This window comes from Hyperolius riggenbachi, chromosome 10, assembly GCF_040937935.1.
Source record: "Hyperolius riggenbachi isolate aHypRig1 chromosome 10, aHypRig1.pri, whole genome shotgun sequence".
NCBI lineage: Eukaryota > Metazoa > Chordata > Amphibia > Anura > Hyperoliidae > Hyperolius > Hyperolius riggenbachi.
In genome coordinates this window covers 56,789,532-56,809,721 of record NC_090655.1, presented here as the reverse complement: position 1 = coordinate 56,809,721, position 20,190 = coordinate 56,789,532, and the positions used below count along the sequence as shown (strand labels likewise).

Genomic DNA, 20,190 nt, shown 5'->3' with positions numbered 1-20,190 from the left:
ATTTTATCAGGTCTGATAAGAAACAAGCTGTGCAGTGCAGAATGAAACAGAAAGAATGGTATGTGTTTTCTCTAATGTTCCCACTGATCTATATGGTAAAATACATGAGGGTGCTTCGTCTCTGGTTCACTTTAATATGGAAGGTACTTCTGGCTACCGTATACTAAGGGGCACCTGTAGCTGCTTCCAATGGGCTCTGGAACTAAGGGAAAAGTAACATCTGGAACAGTCAGCGCACTTAAGGTGCAGTTGGGTGGGCATTTGTAGATATATGGAGGGTGAAGTATAGGGTGCCAAGACATCTGTGCCTAAAGGCTTTTGTGAAGCAAATCCAGGGCTGACCCAGGGGCGTAATAGTACCCCCCCTCACAACTCCCACAATCGCCGGGGTGGAGCAGAGACTGGGAGGCCCGACCCCACCCGCATACAGAGTAGCGCAGGGTGCTGGTGTAATATTTACATGCTCTGCTGCCATTCACCACCTCCCAATCACATGACCGATGCAAGAAGAGCTAGATGGTGGCAGCATAGAGCGAGTGGCTGCCGGGAAGCACAGAGGAGACCTGCAGCGCGTTCGGTGCAGGTAAATATCTCACCACTCTCTGTGCAACTCTAGGGGTGCAGGATTTTGGATTTCAGGGGGCCCCAGGACAACTTTGCAGGGGTTCTTTTTACGCCCTGGCTAATTTGCACACAGCATGTTACAAACAGTGACCTCTTGTGGTTGCTTTACTATATTGCAGTTTAAAGAGGAACTCCAGTGAAAATATTGTAATAAAAAAAATGCTTAATTTTTACAATAATTATGTATAAATGATTTAGTCAGTGTTTGCCCATTGTAAAAGCTTTCCTCTCCCTGATTTACATTCTGACATTTATCACATGGTGACATTTTTTTCTGCTGGCAGGTGATGTCACTGGAAGGAGCTGCTGCTTGCTTTTTTGGCAGTTGAAAACAGCTGTAAACAACATTTTCCCACAATGCAACAAGATTCACAGACAGGAAACTGCCAGGACCATGGTCCTCACAGTTTCCTGCGGGAGGGGTTTCACCACAATATCAGCCATGCAGAGCTTCCTGATGATCCGTTTGTGTAAAGGAATAGATTTCTCAAGTAAACGGGAGTATCAGCTACTGATTGGGATGAAGTTCAATTCTTGGTCACGGTACTGTTGATAATTCTAACAGGCACCCCATGTGACTGAGCAAACAAGAGAGGTGTGTCTTGTTTACATTGGTGGCAGAGAAAGGGGAAAGGCTGTGGCATCAGAGCAGCAGGTGCCTGATCAATAGGTTATAGCTTATGTTAAGGCTTGTCACTCCCACCCTTCCCAGTGACTGTTATATACAGCTGTTCTATCATAGTTTACCTTCTAATATGAACATGTGTTTTTTTACATTGCAGGTGACCCACATTCCAGAGGAGCACCTCCTTGTGGCGATGTTCCCCGGTCTGCCGACATCAGCTGAGCTCTTCGTATTGCCGCCAAAGAATATCAGTGAGAGGAGGAAAGGAAGCAAAGCGGACCTAGAGCAGGTCAGCTGACATGTTGCCATGCTACATGTTACTGCAGAACCAAGCCTTTTACTTCCCTAAAGCAGAGGCAGCCTTAGAGTAGGTGGAGCCTACACAGATATGCTGTGGATACACACATACATGCTGTATATGCGCACACACACACACACACACACACACACACACAGTATAGGTTAGATAGGTGGGTGCCCGCAGTATAGGTTAGATAGGTAGGAGCCACGCAGCGGCGGGGTGAGCGGGCATAGTAGTTACAACTCACCTACCCTCCGCCAATCCCCCACAGCCTCCATCTACTTCCTGTCCCAGGCGTCTGTCGCATTGGTAACAGCATCTCCTGTGATGACGTGGTCACGTCATCACAGGGGGCGCTGTTACCAACACGATAAATGTTGGAGGAGTAAGAAGATAGCGGCTGCAGTGGATCAAAGAAAGGAAGGCGAGCTGTAACTACTATGCCCGCTCTCCCACCAGAGAGGGTCCGGGGCCTTCTCCAGGCACCGGGCCTGGGGCGATTGCAACACTTGCCCCCCCCCCCCCCCCCCCCCCCCCAAGGCTGCCTCTGCCCTAAAGAAAACAAACTGGGGAATAAGTTGCTGAGTGCATTAATGAAAACCTGAGATGAGCGTTATGGAGGTTGCCATATTTATTTCCTTTAAAACAAAAATACCAGTCCTGCTGATCTTCTGAATCAGTAGAGTCGCAACCCTGTAACAAGCATGCAAGTAATCCAATTAGACTTAAGCATGCAGATCAGGCGCTCTGACTAAAGTTCCACAGCTAAATAAATATGGCAGCCTCCATCTCACACTCACCTCGGGTTCCATTAATGCACTCTTCAACTAATTCCTCCGTTTGTCTTTTTTTTGTGTCATCATGTGAGCAGCCATGTTGCTTGATTGGTAAGCACTATGCACAAGCTGCCTGGCAAACCCTGACACATCAATAGAGATGAGCCGAAAATTTGCATATGTGTAATTTGTCATTTTTGGATAAACTCGTAAGTAATTTTGTGGTAATTCTTAAAACGGAATATAACCCTGCATTTCAACTTTGCTCTAAAAGATTATTTACAGCATATTATATGCAAAAAGCATTTTTTTTTTACTAGACCAGCATTGGAAGGGTTAAACACAGAGGTTTAAAGTACCGTGGAGAGATATGCAGAAGTTCAGATAGATACATTCTATTTAGTTGAATGTATCTATTGATAAATGACACCCACTTTTTGGCTGTCCTCCAAGCTCCTTCTCAGTCAGAGAGATGAGTCACATATAACACTTAGATACATTTATGTAAACAAAATGTATCTATTTCAGCTTCGGATGCGTCTGCAGAAATCTCCAGGAACTTTAAAGCCCTGTGTAACCCTTCCAATGCTGGTCTAGGAAAAAAAAACGCTGGTTGTATATAATATACTGTAAATAATGTTTTAGAGCAAAGTTGAAATGCAGGGTTATATTCCGCTTTAATGTTGCATTGTAATTCTGCACTAACTCATAATTTTGTGTATAAGTTTTTGTTTACTTGTAGTCAGGGGCGTAGCAATAGCCATAGCACATGCTATGAGGCCCTGAAACAAAGGTGGGCCAGTGAGTACGTAATGTATTCACCATTAACGGTTTCTCCACCCTCTGACTCAGTGCCCATGAACTGTGTGTAGTGTTAATTAGATAAGATTGTAAATGGTCCAATTAACTTGTATCCATAGGGTAGGGGCAGGTGGCATTTCAGAGTGCCTACATCTAAGGGCCCCATGGACTCTAGCTACGCCATTGTTTGTAGTTTTGCATTATGTATTGTAATTACGCAAAATTGAATTAATCGTAACTACGCGGGATTTTGTGTAATTATGAATTCACTATTACGCCTATAAGAATTGTAATTATGCATATACTCATAATTATGCAATATTTCTCATGTTTTTTTTTTGGCGTGATGATTTTATTAGGATTGTAAAACACAATTGCAAAAATTACGCGAAATTATACAATTTACCATTACAATCATCACTTCACATCAATATCCGTTTAGACTCTGTATGATTTTTAATGACTGACCTGGACTGACCTGGTTTGTGATATACTGGCTAGTTTTCTGATATTTGTTCCCTCTTCACTTTCAGATTGTAGAATCTATTTTTAGTGCTCTGAATCAAAACCTCGTCATGTTTGAGCTGAAGCCCGGAGTGCAGATATTTGTCTACGTCACCCAGCTTACTTTAGGTGAGTTCTTGCAAGGGGGAAAAAACAAACAAAACAACACTTGTCCATAAGGATCTTCTTCACACCTATCCAATCTCAGTCCTTCTGAATGTACCCAGACACAAGAGAAAGGCAGTGATCCCCTAATAGTGGCCACACATTACAATTTTTCTGTTCCATTTTACCATAATTCGATAAAAACGATTGATTGTGTGGAAAAAAAACAATCTTTTTTCCAATAGAAAAACTTGAAATTGAAATTTCTCTCCATTAAAATCAGTTAGAAAGGTTGGAAAAAATCAGATACATTTTGTCAAAAATTGAATGGTGTGTGGTGGGTTTAAAGTCAGTCAAGTAGGGACTGTTAGTGGATAAGGGAAGATTCGTAGACTGCTCTGAGGGGGAGAGGAAATTCAGGAGTGGATAAGGGGGGGGGATTTGAGGTGGAATGAGGGAGGAAGAAGTCAGGAGTGGAGAAAGAAGGTCAGTGGAAGGGAGAGAAGGAGTAAGGAGAAGAGGAAGGATAAGAAGACAGTGGATGGTAGAGGTGAGTAATAGGGGGTAGTCCAAGAAAATACAAGAATGGTGGGGATGAAGAGTCAGGAGTGGACAGATAAGAAAATAGATGGTGGACGGTCGGGATGAAAAAAAAATCAGGAGTGGATGTGGAAAACAAGTAGGGTGTGTACAGTTTGGGAGAGAATTGAGGAGTGGATGGTGGGAGAGAAGGGTGCGGAGTCGACAGAGAAAATAAGTAGATGGTGGAAAGAAAGGTCAGACAGAAGTGGATGGATGACAGAGAAGATGAGTAGATGGTAGGATAAAAAAGAAATCAGGAGTGGATGGGGAAGACAAGTAGGCTGTGGACAAAGGGAGAGAGAAATCAAGAGTGGACAGAGACGATAAATAGATGGTGGGTGGTAGGGGAAAAAAGAGATAAGTAGATGTTGGACGGTAGGAGGAAAAAGTCAGGAGTAGATAGAGAAGATGTTGGCTGGAAAGTTGTATGGCTGGAAAGTTGTAAAGAAGTCTGGGGTGTATGGGGAAGACAAGTAGGCTGCGGACGGGGCAGACCAGTAGGCTGCGGACGGGAAAAAACAGTAGGCCGCGGACGGGGCAGACCAGTAGGCCGCGGACGGGGCAGACCAGTAGGCCGCGGACGGGGCAGACCAGTAGGCCGCGGACGGGGCAGACCAGTAGGCCGCGGACGGGGCAGACCAGTAGGCCGCGGATGGGGCAGACCAGTAGGCTGCGGACAAAGGGGGAGAGAAGTCGAGAGTGGACAGAAAAGGTGAGTAGATGTTGGATGATAGGAGGAAAAAGTCAGATGTTGGCCTGTAAGGTAAAGAAGTCTGGGGTGGATAGTGTGGTAGAGCATTCAGAAGAAGATAGGGATACAAATCATGACACATACGTCTGGGCCTCATCTATATACAATATCTCCCACGCTATCCAAAGCCTGAAAAAAAGAAGAAAAATTACCTTGACTTCCACTTTAACAAGAGAGGCAAAATAGCTATTTTTGTCAATTACTGTTTTCCTGTCACTTCAATAAATCAAGATGTGTGATTTACTGGAATACAGCACCATATAAACTATCTGTGGGCTGCAGGGCAGATCCGTCTAATGAAATATTTACTTGCCCTGGCAGAGAAGTTTTGCTGAACAATGCATGGCCTCTCCATCACACTTACATGCTAATTTCATTGCGCCTCTCCGCATACAAAGGGACGCTTCCTACCTACTCCGCATATTTATGCGTTTCTGTTTTTGCTGTATTTTGCATAAATGTCAGATTCCAATATTGTTCTGTTGGCTTCACATCATAAATCTTCTCTTTTATTTTTCCTAGAACAAGTAAATGATTTAACTAAGATGAGTTTTATGTTCTCATCACTGCGATGCAGCTCTAGAGAGTCCTGATTGGCATCAGCGGTGTTTGGTATTGGAGCAGAGGGCAGAAATGTTGCCCATACACTGACAGATCCATGCCCTGCATTGGCTTAAGAATTTCACCGACACCTTATATTAATTTAAAGTGCTTGTGTTAAATTATCAGTATAAGGTTCTGTTCCCACGTGTGCCGGATCAAAGGGTGTGGAGAGTGCAGTATCTGCTCCGATGGTCCTCTGTGGTCCGGTTGTAGCCTGGGGCAGTTGCGTTACTCCCGGGATTATGGCGGACTGTACTGAAGTGCAGTCCGCTTACCACAATGGATCCCACGGATCAGCTGCAAAATGATAAGTGTGAACATCTATCTATAAAATAGGAGCCATTCCCTGTCCATTTACCAATATGCAATACGGGCTCTTGTCTCTACTCTTTACCTGCTTATGACCTCGTCATGCCCATGGGCGTGATCACGGTGGCAGCCCTATGGCCGACTAATGCCAATTAGCCTCAAGTCCTGGGGCGGGGTTTTGCAGGAGATCGCGTGCGCATCTCCGCTTGGGAGGCGGAGCTCCACCCCGCATTCAGTCTCCCAGCGGTGATCGCCACTAGGAGACTGTTAGACAGCAAAACCGCCGTCTATTTACAGTGTACAGCACTGCAATCTACGACAACGCTTACTGGGGACAGCCGTGTCACATGGCTGTCCCCCTGGGAGGCAGGAGAGCATTGGCTCTCATAGGCTGATGTCTTTGAGAGACTATCACATTGATTGGCTGGATTTAGGGAAACAAAAGAAATAAAAAAAGGCAAATTTATTAAAAAAAAATAAAACAAATATTTGCAAAAAAAAAACCACTCCAGGAACGATCAGAGCCCACCAACAGAAAGCTCTGTTGGTGGGCAGAAAAGGGAAAGGGGGGGGGATCACTTGTGTGCTGAGTTGTACGGCCCTGCAGCGAGGCCTTAAAGCTGCAGTGGCCTAATTCGTGAAAAATAGCTAGCTCACTAGGGGGGGGGGGGGGGGGGTTAAGCCCACGATCCTCAAGTGGTTAAAAAGTCAATACTTATGGCAAAATTTCCATCTGTCAAAATTACAGATGAAAAATTGTACCAACTGACATTTAGAGATGGGCCGAACGGTTCGCCGGCGAACTTCGGTGGTTTGCGTTCGCCTGCCAAAGGCGAGCTTTCCCGGGAAGTTCGATTCACCCCATAATGCTCTATTGAGCAACACTTTGACCCTCTACATCAGTCAGCAGGCACATTGTTGCCAATCAGACTGCACTCACTGGTGGAGCCCCACCCCCCCTTATACAAGGCAAGGTCCTTGAGCCACTTGACTCACTCGTCTGCCTATACTAATTAGTTAAGGGACAGCTGCTACACACTCTGCTAGGGAGATTTTAGTTAGCCTCTTGTGGGCTCCTCCTCCCTCCCTCCTCCCCTTCTACCTATTCCCTCCTACCGGAGGGTCTCATTTGCCAGGGAATTCCAGTATTTCAAAAACCAGCTTACATACCGTTTCTGGGATTTGAACCCAGGTCTCAGTGTATGGTAGGTAACTAACATATCCATTATAGTTGGTATAAAGATCTTGGAAACTTTGTTCAACTGCAGTTTCCAGCGATTCATTCTTCGCATACCATACTCTGAGACCTGGGTTCAAATCCCAGCCTCGGTATGTAAGCTGGTTTTTGAAATACTGGAATTCCCTGGCAGATGAGACCCTTCTCCTTCCGGTAGGAGGGAGGAGGGGATAGAAAGGTAGAAAGGAGGAGGGAGATGGGAGGTGGAAGGTGGGAGGAATCTTGAAACATGTTTTTTATCATTATTTCAGCTAGTAGAAATTTTTCTAAATTTTGAAGTTCGCCTCCCCATTGAAGTGAATTGCGGTTCGCGAACTTTTTCGCAAACCGAACTTTCCGCGAAGGTTCACGAACAGGGTTCGCAAACCGAAAATCGGAGGTTCGCGACATTTCTACCGACATCGTGTAACTATCTTTTAAAGAAAAAGCGGTAAACAACGGTTACAGATGGCTGGCCCACATCCCATCGCTAAACATCCTTGGTATAAAGATCTTGGAAACTTTGTTCAACTGCAGTTTCCAGCGATTCATTCTTTGCATGGGTAATAAGCTTTAACTCTGGACCCTGAACAAGCATGCAGATCAGGTGCTCTGACTGAAGTCTGACTGGATTATCCACATACCTGTTTCGGGTGTGTGGTTCAGACACTACTGCAGCTAGAAACCTCAGCAGGATAAACAGACAAATAGTGAGTTTTCTACTAGGTGATATTTTCAAACTTGTCAATAAAATGCCTTTTAATTTGCCAGCAAACAAAAAAAAATACTCAAAATAATTTTGATAGTACTTTTTCAGCTACTTTGTGGTTCTTTTTTCCATTGCAAAGTGTTGAAAAGTTAATTTAAATTGAAGATCAAACATTATCTCCTAGAAGAAAACTCAGGAGAAAAAGTTAATTGCATATGGGCCAATGTGAGTTGCTTAACCACCCTGGCGGTTTATTTTTTTGCAGCGCTCGGCCGCGGGTGTTTTTTTACCTATTTTTTTTTTTTTACATCATGTAGCTAGCCTAGCGCTAGCTACATGATTCCCCCTCCCTGCGGCATCCCTCCCACCCCTCCGATCGCCGCCGGCTATCATACCCAACAGGAAATCCCGCTCTGAAAGGGATTTCCGTTTAGGGCTTCCCTCATCGCCATGGCGATGATCGGAAGGACGTCATCGATGTCAGGGGGAGTCCCGATCCACCCCATAGCGCAGCCTGGCAGTGAATGGCCAGGCTGCGCTGAGGGTCTGGGGGGGCCCCTCTTTCGCGGCGGATTGGCGGCGAGCAGCGGCAATCGAACTAAACATGCAGCTAGCAAAGTGCTAGCTGCGTGATTTACATTTTCTTATTTTTTTTAAAAAAGACCCAACAGGGTTTGAGCAATCCACTGTGGCGGTAATGGACGAGCTGAGCTCGTCCATACCGCTAAGGTGGTTAAAAGGAAATAAATATGGAAGCCTCCATATCCCTCCCCGTTTCGGTGTACTTATAAGGACAACTATTTATTAACATGCTTTTTGAATTGGAATGGGAATAGCTTGTCTAGTGTTCCTAAATACTGCTGTATATAAATACTGCTATACATCTCCCCTGCTCATCTCTTCCCTTAATGTTATCAAATTCCTTTCATGGAGTGTTGTGGGACCAGGGCCTGGATCAGTGAATCATGATGGAAGGGGAGGGGGAATCTCCATCCCTATATCTGTTAATCCCGTGTGTACTTTATATCTTTAGCAGATGACCGGTTCACTAACTTTAATTGCAGCTTCAGTTTTGTCTGTTTAAATAGCTCATTTATAGAGACAGAACTCAGGCTTCGAGGGTTAGCTGTCTGAGGAGAATAATGCGCTGTCATGCAGAGCTAACAGGCTGAAATGTATCTATCTGCAGCATAAACATTCTCTTTTGTGTTTGAAACCTGATTCTATTGCTACGTACACACATGCGACAACGATCATTCGTTGAGAACGACGAACGAACTTTTAATTGATGAAAGAACGACCTAAGTAAAGTTAGTTTTAAAAGGTGTGTAACGATCTGATCGTTAGAATGAACGTTACATCATGTAAAGCAACTATTGCGCCTGCGCATAAAAATAAGAAGTTTCACGGAGAAATTGTGAAATGCGCATGTCAAGCCTAATACGAACGACCGTTTCCAACGATGTACTACTTTTGCAAACGATCGTCGTTGGTTAAAATCCGCCGAGACAGAACTTTCTTTTGTAGCGATTTGGCTCGTTTGTCGTCTGCCTTAATAGTCAGTGGTTCGTTTTTTGTAACGATCGTCAGTGGTAAAGATCGGGGAACGATCGTTACAAACTACTATAGTTGCATGTGTGTACGCACCTTAAGGCAGGGTTTTCATACTAAAGCTTTTCTTGTTGTTGTTGCTGCTGTAGTCCAGTGTTTCTCAAACCTGTCCTCATGACTCCCCAATAGTGTGCATTTTGCAGGCAACCTCACCTATACGCAGGTGGGGTAATTAGTATCTGAGCGGCATGGAATTCACCTAGCTGAGATACTAATTACTCCACCTGTGCATAGGTGAGGTTGCTTGCAAAACATGCACTGTTGGGGAGCCACAAGGACAGGTTTGAAAAACACTGCTGTAGTCTGTAGTTTTCTGAGAGATGCAGAGACCAGCACTGGCTGTATTGCCACTTTTCTCACAAAGCACGGACTCCCTTTTGCTAATAAATCATTCCAATGCAGCTAAAACCTACACACAATGAAGTACAGCTTTTGCCTCTGATATTTAAAGGAAACCCAAAGCGAAAATAAAGTTATTAAATAAATGATTGTATCAATCTTCCTTCTCCTAAAAATTACTTTTTAAGATATCCCACTATTTAAATCTACTTTTTAAGTTTTAACTGTTTTATTGTTTTTGCTCAATGACACATTCATTGAAGTATGCCAAAGCTAAAATCTATGAACTATTGACCCTTTTTACCTCTTTCTACCTCTTACTTTTTATAGTTGGATTTTCTTATCAGTGAGGGTCACACTGTAGTCACTTCCTGTCTGAGTCAGGACTGAGTCAGCCACTTACATACCTTATATTTAACTCTTTCATGCAGAGAAAGAAAAAAAGTAACAGCATAGTTTTTAGTGTGCTTGGCACTGTACATACCCATGTCTATCTCATCATGTCACACGTCACTTCGGGTATCCTTTAACATAAAATGTAGGCAAATGCTTACATAGCTACTTAGACATCATTTGTTCATTGTAATTTTAGAACACTTGTGTGCATGAATAAAGGGCGCCAGGAAAAAAAGGCCCGGCTGGTTAACAAAATAGTGTCAGTGGATAACAAAATCTCAACGATAAACATTAACGAAAGCGGTAAATGATACCATTTTAAAACAGACGGGAGTTCATGTATCTTAATGTTAAAGGTCATAACGTAATTCAGCAATAAAGCTTAAAGTGGACCCAAATTAAAAATACAAGATTTCAGAAATAAAATCTATTTTCTAAATTATAATAATAAATAGCAGCCTTTTTTTCAGCTGCATGATGACAAATATAACATATTTTACATTTATTTAAGGAACCCCTCCCTTCCTTTCATATTGCCGGGACAGAATCTGGCAGATGGTGGAGGAGATGAAAAACAAAACACAGACTGCTACTGATGATGTCACAGGGGAGGTGATCACAGCTTGTGTGAGATTTCACATAGACGACGCCCCTGTGAGGGAGGGTAGCTGATAAACACACCCATTATCTAAAACCTCCTACTAAGCTCAGAAGTAATGACTGCCACCTGTATAACCCTAGTTATGAAAAGAGAAGGGTGAAAAGCATGCACTGAAATGCTCATAGGCTTGAAGGAGTGTTTATTTATCTTTGTATAGTATCAGAGTGGTGCAACTAAATATTTTCAATTAAAATAAATATGTTTAGTTTGGGTCCGCTTTAACCCAATCCTACGCTTACACAGAACCCTCCTCTTTGGGGCCTAGAACTAACCACTCCCCCCGGTGGTGCCTAACCCTTATCCCTGCAGAAACACTATTTTACACATAGAAACGATAATATATTTAATAACGTAAAATACATACAAACAAAATAATATGACAAAAACTATAATGCTGCAAGCTTCTAAAATGAGAACATACTTCAAAATCTTAAATGTTCTAATGTTGTTAACATTATTTATCGGTCAACCTTTTTTCAGTTTTTTTCACTATATTAGCGATAATTGCATTAATGTCTATGCAGTGCCCTTTTTGTCCACTAGCCGCTGGTGCCCTTTTTTCTTGCTACCTTATAGATCGTTGTCCTTTAAGCGCAGAAGAAGCACCGATATGAGACTAGAGTGATGATTGGTATTGTGTACTAGCCGCTGCATGTTCTTTAAAATTATACTTTGTCTTATTTGACGGATTTCAAAAATGTTTTTTCCTCTTCCTCCCCCAGCTCCTCTGGTGGACAACAGCGCCAGTCACAGCAGTTCAGCCATGCTGATGCTCCTTTCGGTCGTGTTTGTGGGACTAGCTGTTTTTTTAATTTACAAATTTAAGAGGTAAGACCGACCTGTAATTTGTCAGCATTATTACGTTATTTTATTTTTTTATGAACTTTCTGTGTTGTTTAAAGCCTTACTGCCTTTATATTTGTCATTATATTTCCAAAGTATGCCACTATTAAAATGATATTGCAAAAAAATCTGAGATTTTGCAATATAAGAATCAAATTCTTATGCCATTAACTGCAGGGATGAGTGCACAAAAATTTCAATCTCACAACGAATTGTGCCCAATCTCTTAACGAGATTCTTGCAGGATCGGCAACCGATTCTCATCATTAAACCAGGTTTAGGTGCCAACATGGATTTTCCAACAAATCATAAATAGAAAGTAGAAGGATTGTAAGTAGACCTAATAATATTAGTACGTTCTTTCGATCATTTTAGCCCTTACGATTAGAAGATTGGTGGCAGCTTTCAAATGTGGTTAAATGAAGTGTATCCTCACTCATTGGTAGCTGTACATATATTAGCTGTACATCTACCGTATTTTTTATACTATAAGATGCTCCTGTCCCCTTTGGTGTCCTAATGTCCTCAAAGGGTCCTTCTGCACTGTCTGCCTGTATAAATGTAATTAGCGGCAGACAGCATCACTGACCTCATCCTTGGAGCCCCTGGCAATCAGCTGCCATCCCCCCCTTAGTGTCATCCTCCGTGTCCTGCTCTGCTTTGCCTCTGTAAATGTAAGTAGTGGTGGCAGCCACGGGTATCACTCACCTGATCCTTGGAGCCCATAGCGATCAGCTGCTTGTCTCTCTCACTCCTTACCCCTACCAGCACTTCCTGGTTGCATCATTACAGACGTGACTGCCACAAGGGGGAAGGAGTGTGAGAGACAAGCAGCTGATCGCTGTGGACTCCAGGGATCAGGTGAGTGATACCCACAGCTGCCACCGCTACTTGCATTCACAGAGGCAAAGCAGAGCAGGACCCAGAAGGGGACAGCAGTTAATCACAGCAGGCTCCTAGGATAAGGTGAGTGATAGAGGCTGCTGCCACTAATTACATTTATACAGGGGGACAGTGCAGGAGGACACCGGGTCGGTCGGAGGTTTGTATCAGCTGGAAATCATATATTGGGGATTCCCTTTATTCAGGCTAAAAGACACAAGGGCCCATATGCATTTTTTTTATCTTAGGAGATAATTTGTAATCCTCTGTTTAAAATAACTTTTGAGCACTTTTCCATTGAAAAAGTACCAAAAGTAGGTTAAAGGGTACTATCAAAATTATTCAGAGTATTTTCTTGCTTGCTGGTGGCTTAAAAGTTGTGAAAATATCACCAAGGAGGAGAAAAAGTTAATTGCTTATTGGCCAGGGACTTTTTTTCTCCACTTTTGGGGAAGAAAAAGTGTGTCCTATAGTCCAAAAAATATAGTATTTCTATGTAAATTAGCCTACACAGGAAAACCCAGGGCAAATTTTGATGATTTTGCTGGTGATCGCTGCACAGCCAGTGGTGGGCCGAAATTTTGCATCGAATTTCGCATTTATGCATCGTAATTGTAATGCGAATTTTCAGGGAAAATCGTAATTAAGTTTGTATGTAATAGTAGTATTTCATAATTTTGCGTAATTTTCGCGCAATTTTATGAAATTTTGTGCCGAATTTAGCGGTTAATTGCAAAGCACCCATACGTGCTATTGCTACCAAAATTGGTAGATATGTTTAGGAGAATATTGGGTACAACTCAAAAAAAAGAATTTTTTAAAAAAAAGACTTAGTTTTTGAGAAAGTCTATGCTAAATATGCAAAGAAAAATGTTTTAAACTTTTTTTTCCTTTACATTTTAAAATAGATTTCTCTAAAAATATAAGGTCTTTTTGGAAAATTCTTTTTTGACTTGTACCCACTATTCTCCTTAACATATGCAGCAATGTTAATGTCACTCCCATGTATGGGGCTTAGCTATTCACTGCCAAAGTTGTAAAAGTAACACTATCATTAGTAGAATGATTTCTATTTACAATAATTTTTCACCATACTAATCAGAAGCTTAAAGTGAACAAGAGACAAAGCACCCTCATGTATTTTACCATATATATTAGTGGTAAAATTAGAAAAAACACCTACCCTGCTCTCTGTTTCATCCTTTACTGCTCAGTCTGCTTCTAATCCGCCCTGATAAAATCCCTGACTGAGCATTCAGTCTGGCTTTGCTCAGGAATCATTATAGCTGAGTCATTATAGCAGAGCCAGAAGGGGGGCAGACTTGGGCTTGAATAGACATCAGAGAAGACAGACTCAGCTATATTGATTCCTGAGTAAAGCCAGACCGAATGCTCAGTCAGGGATTTTATCAGGACTGATTAGGTCTTCTCTGATGTCCTTTCAAGGCCAAGCCTGCCCCCTTCTGGCTCTGCTACAATGACTCAGCTATAATGATTTCTGAGCAAAGCCAGACTAAATACTCAGTAGGGGATTTTATCAGGGCTTATAACCAGCAGGCTGAGCCGTGAAGGATGAAACAGAGAGCAGGGTAGGTGTTTTCTCTCATGTTCCCACTGATCTATATTGTAAAATACATGAGGGTGCTTCTTCTCTGGCTCACTTTGACAATTTTCTGTGACTATTTCGCTCATGTCTAGTGTAACAAACGTTGGAGAGGCAGCTGCGGTGAACAGCGCTACCTCCGCAGCTGCCTCCAGCTCCCTGTCTAGCAATGTATTCGTGCCTCAGGCATCTAGCACGCCGAGGACGGGGCTGTCAGTTGCACATAGGGTTGCCTTGTCGCACGCGCACAGACAGGACCTTTATGCGGGGAGGAGGCGCGTCAGCTGACCGGCCAGTCGGCTGACGTCAGAGGAGACGCCCGCCGCTCCTCATTGGCGGATAGGAGGGGGCGTGCTGGAGGGGGTCTCCTCTGCTTCATGAGCCTAGCTGAATCACTCGCAACTTGTCTGCTGTTGCGAATACTTGGTGTTAGCGCTCAGACCCTTAGATAGTTCCAGTGTGCTTTGATCCGAGAGGAAAATGGGGATTTCACACAAGATAGGAATTGTTTGATAGCCTTAAAGATAATTTATTACTGTGTTATTATCTGTGTATGACTCTGGCTCGTTCTGACTACTCTTCTGCTCAGTGATTCTGTACCTCTGCCCATTTGATCTTGCTGCCGACTCTGCCTGTTTATACCTTCCTGTCTCTGCCTTCCGATTTTGTACTGCACCTGTCTGTCTGTTGCCAACCCGATCAGTCTGACCACTCTACTCTCACCAGAGGGCCCTTGACTCTGGTGAGGGGCGCTGTACTGTTAGTACCCACCAGCTCCTCTGGTGAGGTATTATTAAACCTATCAGTACTACTGTTGGACCAATCACTATATTGCTATTTGTTGTCACATCAGCTTTCTAATAGACCTGTATTATAGGTGATTCTGCAGATCACCCTATAATCAGGTATATATCTGCATTATAGGTGATACTGCAGATCACCTAATCAGAATTCTGTTCCTTGCTGACACAAATCGTCACAGCTAGTCAGTGGTGGCCATTTCTGCATTGCCAACAACTTGCTGCTCCCCCAGAATAGCCCCATACTCTGTCTCCCCCCAGCTATCTGCACACCTATCCTCAGCATTGACAAGTAGTGATGGTCATGCCTAGGAGAACTCCTAGAGAGGCATGTGGTCAGTTTGGTCAGGTGATAGATATGCAAGTGTCTGATTTGTTAGTCATGAACATGTGTTGAAGCAGAATTCGATCACAGCAAATCAGAGCCTTACAAAGCTGATCAAACAAATCACATGCTTCTCCATGAGTTCTCCTAGACAGGACCATCACTAGTGAAAAGAATAATGTCTTTTAGGAGTGGGTGGAAGTGAACTGCCAGAATGCTCCTCCAAAATGACTTACATCCAGTTAGTCCATTGGGTCAGAGTTTCACTGCTAGAGGCTGTCTCTTCTCTGGGAGGGACTTACATGATAACTGAAGTGAGAGGGATATGGTGGCTGACATTTTATTTAATTTTAAACAATACAAATTACCCGGCTGCCCTGCTGATCCTCTGCCTCTAATACTTGAAGTCCTAGACCCTGAACAAGCATGCAGAGCAGATGTTTGACATAAAGTGAACCCGAGGTGAGAGTTATATGGAGGCTGCCATATTTGTTTTCTTTTAAACAATACCAGTTGCCTGGCAGCCCTGCTGATCGATTTGGCTGCAGTGGTGTTTGAATCACACCAGAAACAAGCATGTAGCTAACCTTGTCAGTTCTGTCAATATTGTCATAAACACCTGATCTACTGCAAGCTTGTTTGGGTCTATGGCTGAAAGTATCAGAGGCAGAGAAGGTCAAATGGTCTGCAAGTTTGGGGATGCTGCAATAAATCCGGAGTGACGGACGCATAGAAACTGAAAGTGAAGTCCTCTGTTATTGTCTCACACTGCCCCCTAGTGACAAGGTGGCCATAAATACACATTACAGCAGTACTAATTAGAAGCTAGGAAATGTAAGAAAGAAGAAATCGAAAAAAAAGTGCTAAAATAAATTAGCCTGGAGAACTTGCAAGCCTCTAAATTAATTGGCTGCTAAAGCGTTAAATGCACTTAAAAAAAAATATTTCTAACACTATTGGCTCTAATATCTAGCTTTCATTTATTTTATTTTTAAATTGTTTGGAGATCTGTTTAATTGCAGCTGGCTTTAGAAATATTGAGTGCATGAAGTAGCGGACAGATGATCAGCATGTGAACAGCGAGACGAGCAGCGGAATGCAGGATAGGTTGGCGAAGTGCCAGTAGATACATTAGTGTACCAATTAGACCAGTGTGACACCCTCCTCTGAGACCTGCAATAGGGGCCTCGCAGCAGAATATTAGCGGTGTCTTACATGCAGAACAGATGGATGCAGGAGGTGTGTTTCGTCGGGGAGTACAGGAGGTTGTCAGCGTGTGAATACAAGCGGTTTAATTGTAGAAGCAGAGTCTCCTATTACTCCTAGCAGATGAACCTGAGGAGTAAGAATAATTACAGCCATAGTTTAGCCTCCTGTAAATGCATACGACAGCGGTGCATCTAATTCATGCAAATTTACTAACTTTCAAGAGACAGTTAAAGGGGCACTATAGCAAAAATTGTAAAATTTAAAATATGTGCAAACAGAGACAAATAAGAAGTATGTTTTTTTCCCAGAGTAAAATGAGCCATAAATTACTTTTCTCCTATGTTGCTGTCACTTACTGTAGGTAGTAGAAATCTGACAGAAGCGACAGGTTTTGGACTAGTCCATCTGTTCATGGGGGATTCTCAGGGATTTATTTATTTTCAAAAGCACTTCGTTTTTAGCAGTTGGACAGAGCAACTGCTATTTACTGTGTAACGAGCAGGGAAGCTGGCCAGTATCATTGTTTAAATCCTTTTTTTTTTTTTTTTTTTAAACATATTTTATTGTTTTATTAAACCCACATAAAGCATTTCAGGTTATTGGCCATAGGCCCATACAATGGTAAGTACATGTACATAAACCCCAACCTCTCCCACCCTTCTGCCCCCCACCAAAACTAACCCTCCCCTCCACCCCCCTTTTGCCACCAAAGGGCCGTCCTCCCCTGATTTACATGCTGAATTAATGGAATATTATCGAGGTCTACCGCAATATATCTAAAACAGAGAAAATAAGCTAAAATTTCCAACAGGTCCTACAACAGGGTGCTATTAGTTAGTAGCATGTTCCCCTGGATAGATCCAGAGCACAGCTAGCGACTCGGAACCTTTAGCCTGCCAAGTTTGTCCTGCAAGTCTAGAACTGCATACCAAGAGGTATATTTAAAGTGTTCCATCATTTTATGGATCTCAACGTCTGAGTATGAATGAAAAATAAAATGTTTCCATGTGGTGAATAAAGATTTTGTGAGTTTCTCCTTATGTTGTAGCGTCTCTAATTTGTCCAGGTTGAAGATGTGCATTAATTCCTCTTTTAGGTCCCACAACTTAGGGGGGCTAGGATAGATCCATTTATTGTAAATCGTTTTTCTTGCTGCAGCCAGGATTAAGTGGGCCAGTTTGTTGGATCCTTTAGGGGGAGGCTGAGGAGGTACCCCTATATTAGCTGGATCTTCTTTGTAATGGAATAGAAAGAGTTGAGGGGTGAGTAACCAGTCAATATTGCATACGTCTTTGATATACCTTTGGACTTTCATCCAAAACAGAGAAATAGGAGCACAGGTCCAGATGCAATGAAACATTTCCGCCTCTGGTTCTCCACATTTAGGACATACTGGAGCGTAGTAAGAAGGGGGATTTATATATTTCAGGTTGAAGGCGTATTTTGCCTTATTTATCATCTTGTAGTGTGATTCTCTCCAAGATTCACTGATCATTATATACCTAAACACATTATTCCCCTCCAATATCTTATTTCCAATTAGCGGATCATTTATATATTTCGACCAGATCTTTTGGTATACCTCGCTTGCTCCCCTCAATGTTCTATATTCTAGTTTTTGTTTAAATCCTTTTTAGGGAATGTCTTTAAGAATAAAAGCCTTGCTGAGAATCCCCTATGAAGAGATGGACTAGTCCAAAACCTGTCACTTCTGTCAGATTTCTACTACCTGTGTCCACTCGCTGAATGGATACCAGGGAAAAATATATTCAAACACTAAAGGTCCAAAGACCAGCCCTATAGGTATTACCTATAGGGCTGGTCTTTGGACCTTTAGTGTTTGAATATATTTTTCTCTGGTATCCATTCGGCGAGTGGACACACTATTTGTTTTTGGGTGTGCCGAACACCACCAAGAGAAGACATGGCATATCTATCTGAAAGCCTCCTTTCCATCGAATCCCTAACTTTAGAAGCGAGGGAAACATTTCAACATAAAGAGGCAGAAAGTGAGGATGATAGTTGCACTAACAAAACCGATATCGAACCTGTGTTTAAATACCTATAGGGCTGGTCTTTGGACCTTTAGTGGTTGAAGATTTCTACTACCTACTGTAAGTAACAGCAATATAGGAGAAAAGTAATTTATGGCTCATTTTACTCAGGCTAAGTTCACAGTGGGACGTTAAAGTCGCACGTTAAAACAGCATTTAACGCAGAATAACTCACTGCAATGAAAAATCAATGCCCCGTTCACAGTGCACACGTTACGTTAGTGACTAACGCTGCACGTTCAGTAAAAGTACTGCATGCAGTGCGTTATACACGTTATTAGCTGCGTTGGACTGTTTGCACATGCTCAGTAATGACTTGGAAGCATACTTTTCATTGCCTGTATTTTTTACTGTATCTGCTGTATGTGACGGTAACGCTGCGTTGCCACTTTTTGGGCGCGTTGCGTTGTAAGCTTGCGGTGCGACTTTAACGTGGCATCAAAACGCAACGTCCCACTGTGAATCTAGCCATAGACAAATAAGAAGTATGTTTTTTTCCAATGTTTGCACATATTTTAAATTTTACAATTTTTCACCATAGTGCCCCTTTTAGTCCCCTTTTCCCACCATGCAGAGTAGCACATGGAGCGTTATACCTGCTTCCAGCTGGATCTCCATGTATTACAGCAGCAGCACTCTCTGCTTCTCTTTGCCGAGCTCCCAATCACATGACTCACATTGGTGATTTGATAGGGAGCCTGTGAATGGCAGAGTGTGCGCTGTGATGCACGGAGGAGACACGCAGCACTGGAACAGGTAGGAGTGTAATATTACAGTGCTGCAGGTCTTCTCCGTACATCACAGCACACTCTCTCTGGTGCCATTCAAAGGCTCCCTGTCATATGACTGATGCAAGTCATGTGATCAGAAGCTCGGCGAAGGGCAGCAGAGAGTGCTGCTGCTATAATACATAGAGATCTGCGGCCCTGGAAGAAGGCAGATATAACGCTCCCTGCGCTACTCTGCATGCGGATAGGAGGAGGAGGAGGGGCCTCCAAAGCCCCTGGGTACCCCTGCAAGTGTGGGGGTCACAGGGCTATTGTTACAACCCTGAACCCCAGCAATTGCAGCAACATATGCACAATGGTGCTAGTGTGGCTGAGTGCGTTAGAGCCAGCGTACCTGCATAGGATACAGTGGGAATACACTGCTTTGCATCTGTCATAGTGTGAACCTACATCAGGGCACTAAGATCCGATGGAACAATAGTGATGATTGCAATCTGCCAATTACGATTACGCAACATGTCACATACTTTTTGCAATGACTGTTTGGACATGTAATTGATTTTGCGTAATTTCATCCATAATTTTGCGTAATTTTGTGCTGACTTTTACCTACATATGTTAAGTAGAATATTGGGAACAAGTAAATAAAATAATTTTTCAAAAAATAACTTGTAGTTTTTGAGATAATCGATTTTGAAAAAGGGATTTTAAAACATTCATTTTTCTGACTTGGAAAATGCAAATTTTTTTTTTTAAGTCAATCATCTCAAAAACTACAAGTTCTTTTTGAAAAATTATTTTATTGACTTATTCCCATATTACCCTTAAAGGGA

At 42.7% G+C, this 20,190-nt stretch overlaps 1 protein-coding gene across 1 annotated transcript in view; it reads left to right on the top strand.

The window, feature by feature from the left end:
- Positions 1-20,190, top strand: part of LOC137534197 (VPS10 domain-containing receptor SorCS3-like) — an 872,207-nt gene that overhangs the window by 841,005 nt on the left and 11,012 nt on the right. Inside the window, exons 23-25 of the mRNA XM_068255595.1 lie at positions 1,407-1,538; positions 3,661-3,760; positions 11,636-11,741. Of these exons, the coding sequence (XP_068111696.1) occupies positions 1,407-1,538; positions 3,661-3,760; positions 11,636-11,741 (338 nt within the window). The remainder of the gene's footprint in view (positions 1-1,406; positions 1,539-3,660; positions 3,761-11,635; positions 11,742-20,190) is intronic.